The following is a 13,937-nucleotide window of genomic DNA, read 5'->3' as shown; positions in this document are numbered from 1 at the left end:
ACTGGTCTGGGAACAGTGGGTAAACTGGTCTGGGAACAGTGGGTAAACTGGTCTGGGAACAGTGGGTAAACTGGTCTGGGAACAGTGGGTAAACTGGTCTGGGAACAGTGGGTAAACTGGTCTGGGAACAGTGGGTAAACTGGTCTGGGAACAGTGGGTAAACTGGTCTGGGAACAGTGGGTAAACTGGTCTGGGAACAGTGGGTAAACTGGTCTGGGAACAGTGGGTAAACTGGTCTGGGAACAGTGGGTAAACTGGTCTGGGAACAGTGGGTAAACTGGTCTGGGAACAGTGGGTAAACTGGTCTGGGAACAGTGGGTAAACTGGTCTGGGAACAGTGGGTAAACTGGTCTGGGAACAGTGGGTAAACTGGTCTGGGAACAGTGGGTAAACTGGTCTGGGAACAGTGGGTAAACTGGTCTGGGAACAGTGGGTAAACTGGTCTGGGAACAGTGGGTAAACTGGTCTGGGAACAGTGGGTAAACTGGTCTGGGAACAGTGGGTAAACTGGTCTGGGAACAGTGGGTAAACTGGTCTGGGAACAGTGGGTAAACTGGTCTGGGAACAGTGGGTAAACTGGTCTGGGAACAGTGGGGGAACAGTAAACTGGTCTGGGAACAGTGGGTAAACTGGTCTGGGAACAGTGGGTAAACTGGTCTGGGAACAGTGGGTAAACTGGTCTGGGAACAGTGGGTAAACTGGTCTGGGAACAGTGGGTAAACTGGTCTGGGAACAGTGGGTAAACTGGTCTGGGAACAGTGGGTAAACTGGTCTGGGAACAGTGGGTAAACTGGTCTGGGAACAGTGGGTAAACTGGTCTGGGAACAGTGGGTAAACTGGTCTGGGAACAGTGGGTAAACTGGTCTGGGAACAGTGGGTAAACTGGTCTGGGAACAGTGGGTAAACTGGTCTGGGAACAGTGGGTAAACTGGTCTGGGAACAGTGGGTAAACTGGTCTGGGAACAGTGGGTAAACTGGTCTGGGAACAGTGGGTAAACTGGTCTGGGAACAGTGGGTAAACTGGTCTGGGAACAGTGGGTAAACTGGTCTGGGAACAGTGGGTAAACTGGTCTGGGAACAGTGGGTAAACTGGTCTGGGAACAGTGGGTAAACTGGTCTGGGAACAGTGGGTAAACTGGTCTGGGAACAGTGGGTAAACTGGTCTGGGAACAGTGGGTAAACTGGTCTGGGAACAGTGGGTAAACTGGTCTGGGAACAGTGGGTAAACTGGTCTGGGAACAGTGGGTAAACTGGTCTGGGAACAGTGGGTAAACTGGTCTGGGAACAGTGGGTAAACTGGTCTGGGAACAGTGGGTAAACTGGTCTGGGAACAGTGGGTAAACTGGTCTGGGAACAGTGGGTAAACTGGTCTGGGAACAGTGGGTAAACTGGTCTGGGAACAGTGGGTAAACTGGTCTGGGAACAGTGGGTAAACTGGTCTGGGAACAGTGGGTAAACTGGTCTGGGAACAGTGGGTAAACTGGTCTGGGAACAGTGGGTAAACTGGTCTGGGAACAGTGGGTAAACTGGTCTGGGAAACTGGGAACAGTGGGTAAACTGGTCTGGGAACAGTGGGTAAACTGGTCTGGGAACAGTGGGTAAACTGGTCTGGGAACAGTGGGTAAACTGGTCTGGGAACAGTGGGTAAACTGGTCTGGGAACAGTGGGTAAACTGGTCTGGGAACAGTGGGTAAACTGGTCTGGGAACAGTGGGTAAACTGGTCTGGGAACAGTGGGTAAACTGGTCTGGGAACAGTGGGTAAACTGGTCTGGGAACAGTGGGTAAACTGGTCTGGGAACAGTGGGTAAACTGGTCTGGGAACAGTGGGTAAACTGGTCTGGGAACAGTGGGTAAACTGGTCTGGGAACAGTGGGTAAACTGGTCTGGGAACAGTGGGTAAACTGGTCTGGGAACAGTGGGTAAACTGGTCTGGGAACAGTGGGTAAACTGGTCTGGGAACAGTGGGTAAACTGGTCTGGGAACAGTGGGTAAACTGGTCTGGGAACAGTGGGTAAACTGGTCTGGGAACAGTGGGTAAACTGGTCTGGGAACAGTGGGTAAACTGGTCTGGGAACAGTGGGTAAACTGGTCTGGGAACAGTGGGTAAACTGGTCTGGGAACAGTGGGTAAACTGGTCTGGGAACAGTAAACTGGTCTGGGAACAGTGGGTAAACTGGTCTGGGAACAGTGGGTAAACTGGTCTGGGAACAGTGGGTAAACTGGTCTGGGAACAGTGGGTAAACTGGTCTGGGAACAGTGGGTAAACTGGTCTGGGAACAGTGGGTAAACTGGTCTGGGAACAGTGGGTAAACTGGTCTGGGAACAGTGGGTAAACTGGTCTGGGAACAGTGGGTAAACTGGTCTGGGAACAGTGGGTAAACTGGTCTGGGAACAGTGGGTAAACTGGTCTGGGAACAGTGGGTAAACTGGTCTGGGAACAGTGGGTAAACTGGTCTGGGAACAGTGGGTAAACTGGTCTGGGAACAGTGGGTAAACTGGTCTGGGAACAGTGGGTAAACTGGTCTGGGAACAGTGGGTAAACTGGTCTGGGAACAGGGGTAACAGTGGGTAAACTGGTCTGGGAACAGTGGGTAAACTGGTCTGGGAACAGTGGGTAAACTGGTCTGGGAACAGTGGGTAAACTGGTCTGGGAACAGTGGGTAAACTGGTCTGGGAACAGTGGGTGAACTGCCTTGTTCAGGGAACAGTGGGTGAACTGCCTTGTTCAGGGGCAGAACGACAGATTTTTACCTTGTCAGCTCTGGGATTTGATCTTGCAACCTTTCGGTTACTGGTCCAACGCTCTTACCGCTAGGCTTCCTGCCTCCCCGAGGAGTTAATGCTCATATATGTTGGATAGTGCCCTCACTGATTCCCCCCACCTGTACTGTACAAATCTGGACATCTGGATTGGTCATGCCTCTTCATTAAATTAAATTGTTAACCCACTAGGCCGTCATTGAAAATAAGAATTTGTTCTTAACTGACTTGCCTGGTTAAATAAAGGTAAAATAAATAAATACAATATCCCCAAATGACAAAGCGAAAACATATATATATTTTTTTTGGCACAACAAAAAAAAATATTACATTTCCATAAGTATTCAGACCCTTTACTCAGTACTTTGTTGAAGCACCTTTTGGCAGTGATTACAGCCTCGGGTCTTCTTGAGTTTGAGGAGTGGCTCCCATCTGGCCATTCTACCTTAAAGGATTCCACCTGATTGGTGGAGTGCTGCAGAGATGGTTGTTCTTCTGGAAGGTTCTCCCATCTCCACAGAGGAACTCTGGAGCTCTGTCAGAGAGACCATCAGATTCTTGGTCACCTCCCTGACCAAGGCCCTTCTCCCTCGATTGCTCAGTTTGGCCGGGCGGCCAGCTCTAGGAAGAGTCTTGGTGGTTCCAAACTTCTTCCATTTAAGAATGATGAATGGCCACTGTGTTCTTGGGGACCTTCAATGCTGATGACATGTTTTATTGAGTCCATTTTAGGATGTAACAAAATGCAGAAGAAGTGAACGATCTGAACATCTCCACAGCATGATGCTGCCACCGCCATGCTTCACCATAGGGATGCTGCCACCGCCATGCTTCACCATAGGGATGCTGCCACCACCATGCTTCTGAATGCTGTATCTGTTCTATCAAATCTACATTATTAGCCAATGTTATCGTGTGTGTGTGTGTGTGTGTGTGTGTGTGTGTGTGTGTGTGTGTGTGTGTGTGTGTGTGTGTGTGTAGCAAAATGCTTTTTTCCCCCTCATAACAAAACGGACATTTTAAAAGTAAATTCATGGAATTAAGAAATATATAAATATTAGGATGAGCAAAGTCGGTGTCACGTTCGTTGTAAGGAGGAGGTGCAGCGTGATTTGTGTTCATTCTTCTTTAATAAATGAACTAACAAAATAACAAAACGAACGTGAAGCAATGAGTGCTGACAGGCAACTAAACACGGAAAAACAACCCACAAAACCAAAAGGGTAAATGGCAACCTAAATAGAACTACCAACACCCCATGACATACAAAAACCCCTAGACAATACAAAAACGAACATGCCTACCCTCGTCACCACTTTACCTAAACAAAATAATAACGAAAACAGAGATATCAGAGATATCAGAGATATCAGAGAAAACAGAGATATCAGAGATGTCAGAGATGTCAGAGATGTCAGAGATGTCAGAGATAACAGAGATGTCAGAGAAAACAGAGATGTCTAAGGTCAGAGGGTGACAGTCGGAGAGGCATTGACTAAAATACAGTGTATACAGATGAGATGAGTAAAGCAGTATGTAAACATTATTAATGTGACTAGTGATTATTTGTAGTAGATGCGTTCCGCAGACCTCACCACCCTCTGCAGAGCCCTGCGGTTGCGGGCGGTGCAGTTGCCGTACCAGGCGGTGATACAGCCAGACGGGCTGTACTCTCAATGGTGCATCTGTAGAAGTTTGAGTGTCTTAGGGGCCGAGACTCATTTCTTCAGCTTCCTGCGCTTGAAGAGGCGCCGTTGAGCTTTCTTTACCTCGCTGTCTGTGTGGGTGGACCATTTCAGATCGTAAGACATTTTTAAGGTCATATGGTAATTTGGTAAAAAGCCAATTTGACATTTGCTCAGTACATTGTTTTCACTGGGGACATGTCTGCTGTAAATGATAATGCAGAGGATTTTCCCAGGGTTACTGTTGACGCTTATCCCACGGTAGTTATTGGGGTCAAATTTGTCTCCACTTTTGTGGATTGGGGTGATCAGTCCTTGGCTCCAAATATTGGGGAAGATGCCAGAGCTGAGGATGATGTTAAAGAGTTTAAGTGGAGCCAATTGGAATGTGTGGTCTGTATATTTTATAATTTCATTGAGGATACCATCAAACACCACATGAATGTTTAGGTTTAAGGGTTGTGTATTTTGTCCTGTAGTTCATTCAATGTAATTGGAGAATCCAGTGGGTTCTGGTAGTCTTTAATAGATACCATCAAACACCACATGAATGTTTAGGTTTAAGGGTTGTGTATTTTGTCCTGTAGTTCATTCAATGTAATTGGAGAATCCAGTGGGTTCTGGTCGTCTTTAAGAGTTGATTCTAAGATTTGTAATTGATCCTGTATATGTTTTTGCTCGTTGTCCTTTGTTATTGACACAATAAGCTTGATGAAGTGGTTTACCCAGACATCTCTGTTTCGGATAGATGACTCTTCCTGTTGTTGTTTATTTAGTACGTCCCCAGAAGTAGTTTGATTGTATGGACTCTTCTGTCTCTCTGTCTAAGGAAACACCAGCCCCCCTACGTCATAGCTTTTCTCTCTCTCTCTCTGGTTTTGGGCCAGGCCAGTGTGTGTTTTTAATTAGTCTGCCACAAGCTGTTGTAGTGATGTAATGCTGTTGAGGTTTCTGTGTGTTTCTGTCTCTCTCTCAGAACATCAGCCCCCCTACATCATGTCTCTCTCTGTCTCTCTCTCAGAACATCATCATGCCCCCTACATCATGTCTCTCTGTCTCTCTCTCAGAACATCAGCCCCCTACATCATGTCTCTCTGTCTCTCTCTCAGAACATCAGCCCCCTACATCATGTCTCTCTCTCAGAACATCAGCCTCCCTACATCATGTCTCTCTGTCTCTCTCTCAGAACATCAGCCCCCTACATCATGTCTCTCTCTGTCTCTCTCTCAGAACATCAGCCCCCCTACATCATGTCTCTCTCTCAGAACATCAGCCCCCTACATCATGTCTCTCTGTCTCTCAGAACATCAGCCCCCTACATCATGTCTCTCTCGGTCTCTCTCTCAGAACATCAGCCCCCTACATCATGTCTCTCTCTGTCTCTCTCTCAGAACATCAGCCCCCCTACATCATGTCTCTCTCTGTCTCTCTCTCAGAACATCAGCCCCCCTACATCATGTCTCTCTCTGTCTCTCTCTCAGAACATCAGCCCCCCTACATCATAGCTGTCCTGCCTCGCTATGTGGAGATCAGGACCTTTGAACCCAGACTGCTGGTCCAGAGTGTGGAGCTACAGAGACCACGATTCATCACCTCAGCTGGGTGAGAGGATATTTATTGTCCAAATATATGTACCTTTTGTTTTCTGAAGGAGGGAAATAAGATGAATCTATTGGAATCCAACCAACCGTACTGGAAACCACTGTTACGTAGATCAGATGCCACCCAGATCAGATGTTACCCAGATCAGATGTTACCCAGATCAGATGTTACCCAGATCAGATGTTACCCAGATCAGATGTTACCCAGATCAGATGTTACCCAGATCAGATGTTACCCAGATCACATGTTACCCAGATCACATGTTACCCAGATCACATGTTACCCAGATCACATGTTACCCAGATCACATGTTACCCAGATCAGATGTTACCCAGATCAGATGTTACCCAGATCAGATGTTACTCAGATCAGATGTTACTCAGATCAGATGTTACCCAGATCAGATGTTACCCAGATCAGATGTAACGCAGATCAGATGTTACCCAGATCAGATGTTACCCAGATCAGATGTTACCCAGATCAGATGTAACGCAGATCAGATGTAACGCAGATCAGATGTAACGCAGATCAGATGTAACGCAGATCAGATGTAACGCAGATCAGATGTAACGCAGATCAGATGTAACGCCAGATCAGATGTAACGCAGATCAGATGTAACGCAGATCAGATGTTACCCAGATCAGATGTTACCCAGATCAGATGTTACCCAGATCAGATGTTACCCAGATCAGATGTTACCCAGATCAGATGTTACCCAGATCAGATGTTACCCAGATCAGATGTTACCCAGATCAGATGTTACCCAGATCAGATGTCACGCAGATCAGATGTCACGCAGATCAGATGTCACGCAGATCAGATGTCACGCAGATCAGATGTCACGCAGATCAGATGTCACCCAGATCAGATGTCACCCAGATCAGATGTCACCCAGATCAGATGTCACCCAGATCAGATGCTACCCAGATCAGATGCTACCCAGATCAGATGCTACCCAGATCAGATGTTACCCAGATCAGATGTTACCCAGATCAGATGTTACCCAGATCAGATGCCACCCAGATCAGATGTTACCCAGATCAGATGTTACCCAGATCAGATGTTACGCAGATCAGATGTTACCCAGATCAGATGTCACCCAGATCACATGTCACCCAGATCAGATGCCGTTATTTTATAGCTTTGCTGGATCAACCAACCCATGTTTTTGATATAGAACGTTTTTGTCAACCATCACACACTCGTAATAAAAACAATCTCTCCCTTCTCTTGTTGTTCCCTCCTCCTCTCTGTCTGTCCCAGGCCTAATATAGTGTACGTTGCCAGCAACCATTTTGTCTGGCGCCTGGTGCCTGTGTCCATCGCCAGTCAGATCAGACAGTTACTACAGGACAAGCAGTTTGAACTGGCCCTGCAACTGGCGGTGAGTAATTACGCCATCACTACTACTACTACTACTACTACTACTACAAATACTACTACTACTACAAATACTACTACTACTACTACAATACTACTACTACAATACTACTACTACAATACTACTACTACAAATACTACTACTACTACTACTACAATACTACTACTACAAATACTACTACTACTACTACTACAATACTACTACTACTACAATACTACTACCAATACTACTACTACAAATACTACTACCAATACTACTACTACTACTACTACTACAAATACTACTACTACTACTACTACTACAAATACTACTACTACTACTACTACTACTACTACTACTACTACTACAAATACTACTACTACTACAAATTACTACTACAAATACTACTACTACTACTACTACTACTACTACTACAAATACTACTACTACTACTACAAATACTACTACTACTACTACTACGACTACAATACTACTACTACAATACTACTACTACAATACTACTACTACAATACTACTACCACTACTACTACTACTACTACTACTACTACTACAAATACTACTACTACTACTACAAATAGTAATACTACTACAAATGGTACTACCACCACTACTACTACTAATAGTAATACTACTACTACTACAAATACTACTACCACTACTACTAATACTACTACTAATACCACCACTATGACTACTAGTACTACTACTGCTATTACTAATACTACTACTATTACTACCACTACTACTACTAATATAACTACTACTAATAATAATACTACTACCAGTACTACTACTGCTACTACAACTACTACTGCTACTACTATTACTATTAATACCACTACTAATAGCACCACTACTAATACTACCATTACTACTATTACTAATATTCATATCATATTACTATTATCACTAGTACTACTACTATTACTATCACTACTACTACTATTACTATCACTACTACTAATACTACTACTACTATCACTACTACTACTACTAATACTACTACTACTACTATCACAAATACTGCTAATACTAGTACTACTATTCATATTACTACTATCACGAATACTACTAATACTAGTACTACTATCGCTAATACTACTATTACTACTATTACTACTACCACTACTACTAGTACTAATACTAATACTAATATCACTACTACTAATACCACCACTATGACTACAATTACTAGTACTACTACTATTACTACCACTACTACTACTACTACTATCACTACTACTAATAAACATACTATTACCACTACCGGTACTACTACTGTTAGAGTTGCGTAAATTCGAATCTGGTATCAGGATAAATATGACAATGAGTCACCGATTTGTGTACTATGTATTTTTGATGAGTAATAAGTAAGTAATAAGTAAGTAATAAGTAAGTAATAAGTAATAAATGGCAAATGCAACTTTCGTATATACGGGCTCACTATAATACCACGCAGGGCAGAACAGGGAACTGACAGGATGTATGTAAACAGTGTTCTTATACTGTGATGGACATAGTTCCAACCCGTCTGTTGGCCTATCACAGTAGAGGCTGGGCGTGGTTTAGACTTGCTCAGCCTATCGCAGGCGCTCAGGTGGGTCCCCGCCTCTTGGCGCTTCTTGGAGTCCTCCTTCCGTCGGTGTATAGATCCTTACTGTTCTGCTATCGCAGCCTAGTTATAACAGTTGCTCAGTTCCTGCTATTGTGTTGTTCAGTATTTTTCCATCTCAGTGAAACCTCGTGATGACCACCCCTCCCTATCACAACTTTGTAAGATACAGCAAGTCACACCATGTGCTCAATATTGTTACATACAAACACAAAGCATCTGCTGGGCTGTTATCTACAGTTTTGCAACATGCAGGTCACATCATGTTACTCAGTTCTTGTCACACACAAACAGGCAAGTAGATGTAGCAAGCAGTTGTTTAATCTCATGATGATGCTCAAGTGCACAAATGCAGATCCTTCACACAGCCAACATCAGATAATATGTAATCATATATATGGTAATGGCTATAATGTAAAACTATTACTAATGCCACCACTACTACTACTAATACTACTACCAATACTACGATTACTACCACTACTAATACCAATACCACTACTACTACTACTACCACTACTACTATTAATACTACTACTACAACTACTATCACTACTACTACTAATAATACCACTACTACTAATACTACCACTACTACTATTAATACTACTACTACTACTACTACTATCACTACTACTACTAATAATACCACTACCGCTACTACTACTACTATCACTAATACTACTACTACTATTACTACTATTCATATCATATTACTACTATCCCTAATACTAGTACTACTAATAATAATAATAATTACTACTACTATCACTACTATCACTTAATACTGCTAATACTAGTACTACTATTCATATTACTACTATCACTAATACTACTTTAGGGGGGGATCCGGACCACTCCTTTAGGGGGACAGAGATAATATATAGGTCAGAGGGTTAGCAGTGGGACAGAGATAATATATAGGTCAGAGGGTTAGCAGAAGGACATAGATAATATATAGGTCAGAGGGTTAGCAGAAGGACATAGATAATATATAGGTCAGAGGGTTAGCAGAAGGACAGAGATAATATATAGGTCAGAGGGTTAGCAGTGGGACAGAGATAATATATAGGTCAGAGGGTTAGCAGTGGGACAGAGATAATATATAGGTCAGAGGGTTAGCAGTGGGACAGAGATAATATATAGGTCAGAGGGTTAGCAGTGGGACAGAGATAATATATAGGTCAGAGGGTTAGCAGTGGGATAGAGATAATATATAGCTCAGAAGGTTAGCAGTGGGACAGAGATAATATATAGGTCAGAGGGTTAGCAGAAGGACAGAGATAATATATAGGTCAGAGGGTTAGCAGTGGGACAGAGATAATATATAGGTCAGAGGGTTAGCAGTGGGACAGAGATAATATATAGGTCAGAGGGTTAGCAGTGGGACAGAGATAATATATAGCTCAGAAGGTTAGCAGTGGGACAGAGATAATATATAGCTCAGAGGGTTAGCAGTGGGACAGAGATAATATATAGCTCAGAAGGTTAGCAGTGGGACAGAGATAATATATAGCTCAGAGGGTTAGCAGTGGGACAGAGATAATATATAGGTCAGAGGGTTAGCAGTGGGACAGAGATAATATATAGGTCAGAGGGTTAGCAGTGGGACAGAGATAATATATAGGTCAGAGGGTTAGCAGTGGGACAGAGATAATATATAGGTCAGAGGGTTAGCAGTGGGACAGAGATAATATATAGGTCAGAGGGTTAGCAGTGGGACAGAGATACTATATAGGTCAGAGGGTTAGCAGGGGGACAGAGATAATATATAGGTCAGAGGGTTAGCAGTGGGACAGAGATAATATATAGCTCAGAGGGTTAGCAGAAGGACAGAGATATGATACTGACCTGTCATGGTGTGACTCACTACACCCCTATATGCCTCTCTCTCCATCCCTCTCTCCTCTCCTCCCTCCCCATGACCTCTTTACCCTCCTCCATCCCTCTCTCCCCCAGAATATGAAGGATGATGTGGAAGGAGATAAGAGACAGCAGATTCACCACATCCAGAATCTCTATGCCTTCAATCTGTTCTGTCAGAAGAGGTTCGATGACTCCATGCAGGTGTTCGCTAAGCTCGGCACAGGTGAGCTTCTGGCTGTCTGTTAACTACCTGTCTGTTAACTACCTGTCTGTTAACTACCTGTCTGTTAACTACCTGTCTGTTAACTACCTGTCTGTTAACTACCTGTCTGTTAACTACCTGTCTGTTAACTACCTGTCTGTTAACTACCTGTCTGTTAACTACCTGTCTGTTAACTACCTGTCTGTTAACTACCTGTCTGTTAACTACCTGTCTGTTAACTACCTGTCTGTTAACTACCTGTCTGTTAACTACCTGTCTGTTAACTACCTGTCTGTTAACTACCTGTCTGTTAACTACCTGTCTGTTAACTACCTGTCTGTTAACTACCTGTCTGTTAACTACCTGTCTGTTAACTACCTGTCTGTTAACTACCTGTCTGTTAACTACCTGTCTGTTAACTACCTGTCTGTTAACTACCTGTCTGTTAACTACCTGTCTGTTAACTACCTGTCTGTTAACTACCTGTCTGTTAACTACCTGTCTGTTAACTACCTGTCTGTTAACTACCTGTCTGTTAACTACCTGTCTGTTAACTACCTGTCTGTTAACTACCTGTCCGTTAACTACCTGTCTGTTAACTACCTGAACAGGTCTGTCTGTTAACTACCTGTCTGTTAACTACCTGTCTGTTAACTACCTGTCTGTTAACTACCTGTCTGTTAACTACCTGTCTGTTAACTACCTGTCTGTTAACTACCTGTCTGTTAACTACCTGTCTGTTGACTACCTGTCTGTTAACTACCTGTCTGTTAACTACCTGTCTGTTGACTACCTGTCTGTTAACTACCTGTCTGTTAACTACCTGTCTGTTAACTACCTGTCTGTTAACTACCTGTCTGTTAACTACCTGTCTGTTAACTACCTGTCTGTTGACTACCTGTCTGTTGACTACCTGTCTGTTAACTACCTGTCTGTTAACTACCTGTCTGTTAACTACCTGTCTGTTAACTACCTGTCTGTTGACTACCTGTCTGTTGACTACCTGTCTGTTAACTACCTGTCTGTTAACTACCTGTCTGTTAACTACCTGTCTGTTAACTACCTGTCTGTTAACTACCTGTCTGTTAACTACCTGTCTGTTGACTACCTGTCTGTTAACTACCTGTCTGTTGACTACCTGTCTGTTGACTACCTGTCTGTTGACTACCTGTCTGTTGACTACCTGTCTGTTGACTACCTGTCTGTTAACTACCTGTCTGTTAACTACCTGTCTGTTAACTACCTGTCTGTTAACTACCTGTCTGTTAACTACCTGTCTGTTAACTACCTGTCTGTTAACTACCTGTCCGTTAACTACCTGTCTGTTAACTACCTGTCTGTTAACTACCTGTCTGTTAACTACCTGTCTGTTAACTACCTGTCTGTTAACTACCTGTCTGTTAACTACCTGTCTGTTAACTACCTGTCTGTTAACTACCTGTCCGTTAACTACCTGTCTGTTAACTACCTGAACAGGTCTGTCTGTTAACTACCTGAACAGGTCTGTCTGTTAACTACCTGTCTGTTAACTACCTGTCTGTTAACTACCTGTCTGTTAACTACCTGTCTGTTAACTACCTGTCTGTTAACTACCTGTCTGTTAACTACCTGTCTGTTAACTACCTGTCTGTTAACTACCTGTCTGTTAACTACCTGTCCGTTAACTACCTGTCTGTTAACTACCTGAACAGGTCTGTCTGTTAACTACCTGAACAGGTCTGTCTGTTAACTACCTGAACAGGTCTGTCTGTTAACTACCTGAACAGGTCTGTCCGTTAACTACCTGAACGGGTCTGTCTGTTAACTACCTGGACAGGTCTGTCTGTTAACTACCTGAACGGGTCTGTCTGTTAACTACCTGGACAGGTCTGTCTGTTAACTACCTGAACAGGTCTGTCTGTTAACTACCTGGACAGGTCTGTCTGTTAACTACCTGAACAGGTCTGTCTGTTAACTACCTGGACAGGTCTGTCTGTTAACTACCTGAACAGGTCTGTCCGTTAACTACCTGAACAGGTCTGTCCGTTAACTACCTGGACAGGTCTGTCCGTTAACTACCTGGACAGGTCTGTCTGTTAACTACCTGGACAGGTCTGTCTGTTAACTACCTGTCTGTTAACTACCTGAACAGGTCTGTCTGTTAACTACCTGAACAGGTCTGTCTGTTAACTACCTGAACGGGTCCGTTAACTACCTGAACAGGTCTGTCTGTTAACTACCTGAACAGGTCTGTCTGTTAACTACCTGAACAGGTCTGTCTGTTAACTACCTGAACAGGTCTGTCTGTTAACTACCTGAACAGGTCTGTCCGTTAACTACCTGAACGGGTCCGTTAACTACCTGATCGGGTCCGTTAACTACCTGATCGGGTCCGTTAACTACCTGAACGGGTCCGTTAACTACCTGAACAGGTCTGTCTGTTAACTACCTGAACAGGTCTGTCTGTTAACTACCTGAACAGGTCTGTCTGTTAACTACCTGAACAGGTCTGTTAACTACCTGAACAGGTCTGTCTGTTAACTACCTGATCGGGTCCGTTAACTACCTGAACGGGTCCGTTAACTACCTGATCGGGTCCGTTAACTACCTGAACGGGTCCGTTAACTACCTGAACGGGTCCGTTAACTACCTGAACGGGTCCGTTAACTACCTGAACGGGTCCGTTAACTACCTGAACGGGTCCGTTAACTACCTGATCGGGTCCGTTATAACTACCCGATCGGGTCTCAGGTCTCTAATGGCATCCTTTTCCCTACGTAGCTACTTTAGATATGCTGCCTTACCTACGTTGTGTACATTAGTACTGCGTACCATCGTCCCATCAGGG

General features: G+C 43.9%; 1 protein-coding gene and 2 long non-coding RNA genes across 7 annotated transcripts in view; all 3 read left to right on the top strand.

Annotated features, from left to right (window-relative positions):
• Window positions 1-13,937, top strand: part of LOC118362007 (vam6/Vps39-like protein) — a 76,671-nt gene that overhangs the window by 33,823 nt on the left and 28,911 nt on the right. Inside the window, exons 9-11 of the mRNA XM_052508659.1 lie at window positions 5,928-6,048; window positions 7,313-7,433; window positions 11,002-11,131. Coding sequence (XP_052364619.1) covers window positions 5,928-6,048; window positions 7,313-7,433; window positions 11,002-11,131 — 372 coding nt within the window. The remainder of the gene's footprint in view (window positions 1-5,927; window positions 6,049-7,312; window positions 7,434-11,001; window positions 11,132-13,937) is intronic.
• LOC127924207 (uncharacterized) lies at window positions 9,927-10,992 on the top strand. Of its 4 annotated transcripts, XR_008117150.1 has the most exons (4): window positions 9,927-10,225; window positions 10,337-10,492; window positions 10,530-10,632; window positions 10,855-10,956. It is a non-coding gene; the product is annotated as an uncharacterized LOC127924207 (long non-coding RNA). The 4 variants fall into 4 exon arrangements; XR_008117149.1 differs by having other exon boundaries at window positions 10,374-10,492; window positions 10,530-10,992; XR_008117151.1 differs by having other exon boundaries at window positions 10,337-10,410; window positions 10,596-10,992.
• LOC127924211 (uncharacterized) lies at window positions 12,785-13,637 on the top strand. 2 transcript variants are annotated; one of them, XR_008117156.1, is made up of 3 exons: window positions 12,785-12,876; window positions 13,313-13,412; window positions 13,618-13,637. It is a non-coding gene; the product is annotated as an uncharacterized LOC127924211 (long non-coding RNA). The 2 variants fall into 2 exon arrangements; XR_008117155.1 differs by lacking the exon at window positions 13,618-13,637 and adding an exon at window positions 13,547-13,591.

The sequence above is a fragment of the Oncorhynchus keta genome, unplaced genomic scaffold, assembly GCF_023373465.1.
Source record: "Oncorhynchus keta strain PuntledgeMale-10-30-2019 unplaced genomic scaffold, Oket_V2 Un_contig_383_pilon_pilon, whole genome shotgun sequence".
NCBI classification, from domain to species: Eukaryota; Metazoa; Chordata; class Actinopteri; order Salmoniformes; family Salmonidae; genus Oncorhynchus; species Oncorhynchus keta.
The sequence above is the reverse complement of the archived record's forward strand: the minus strand, read 5'-3'. Positions and strand labels throughout refer to the sequence as shown.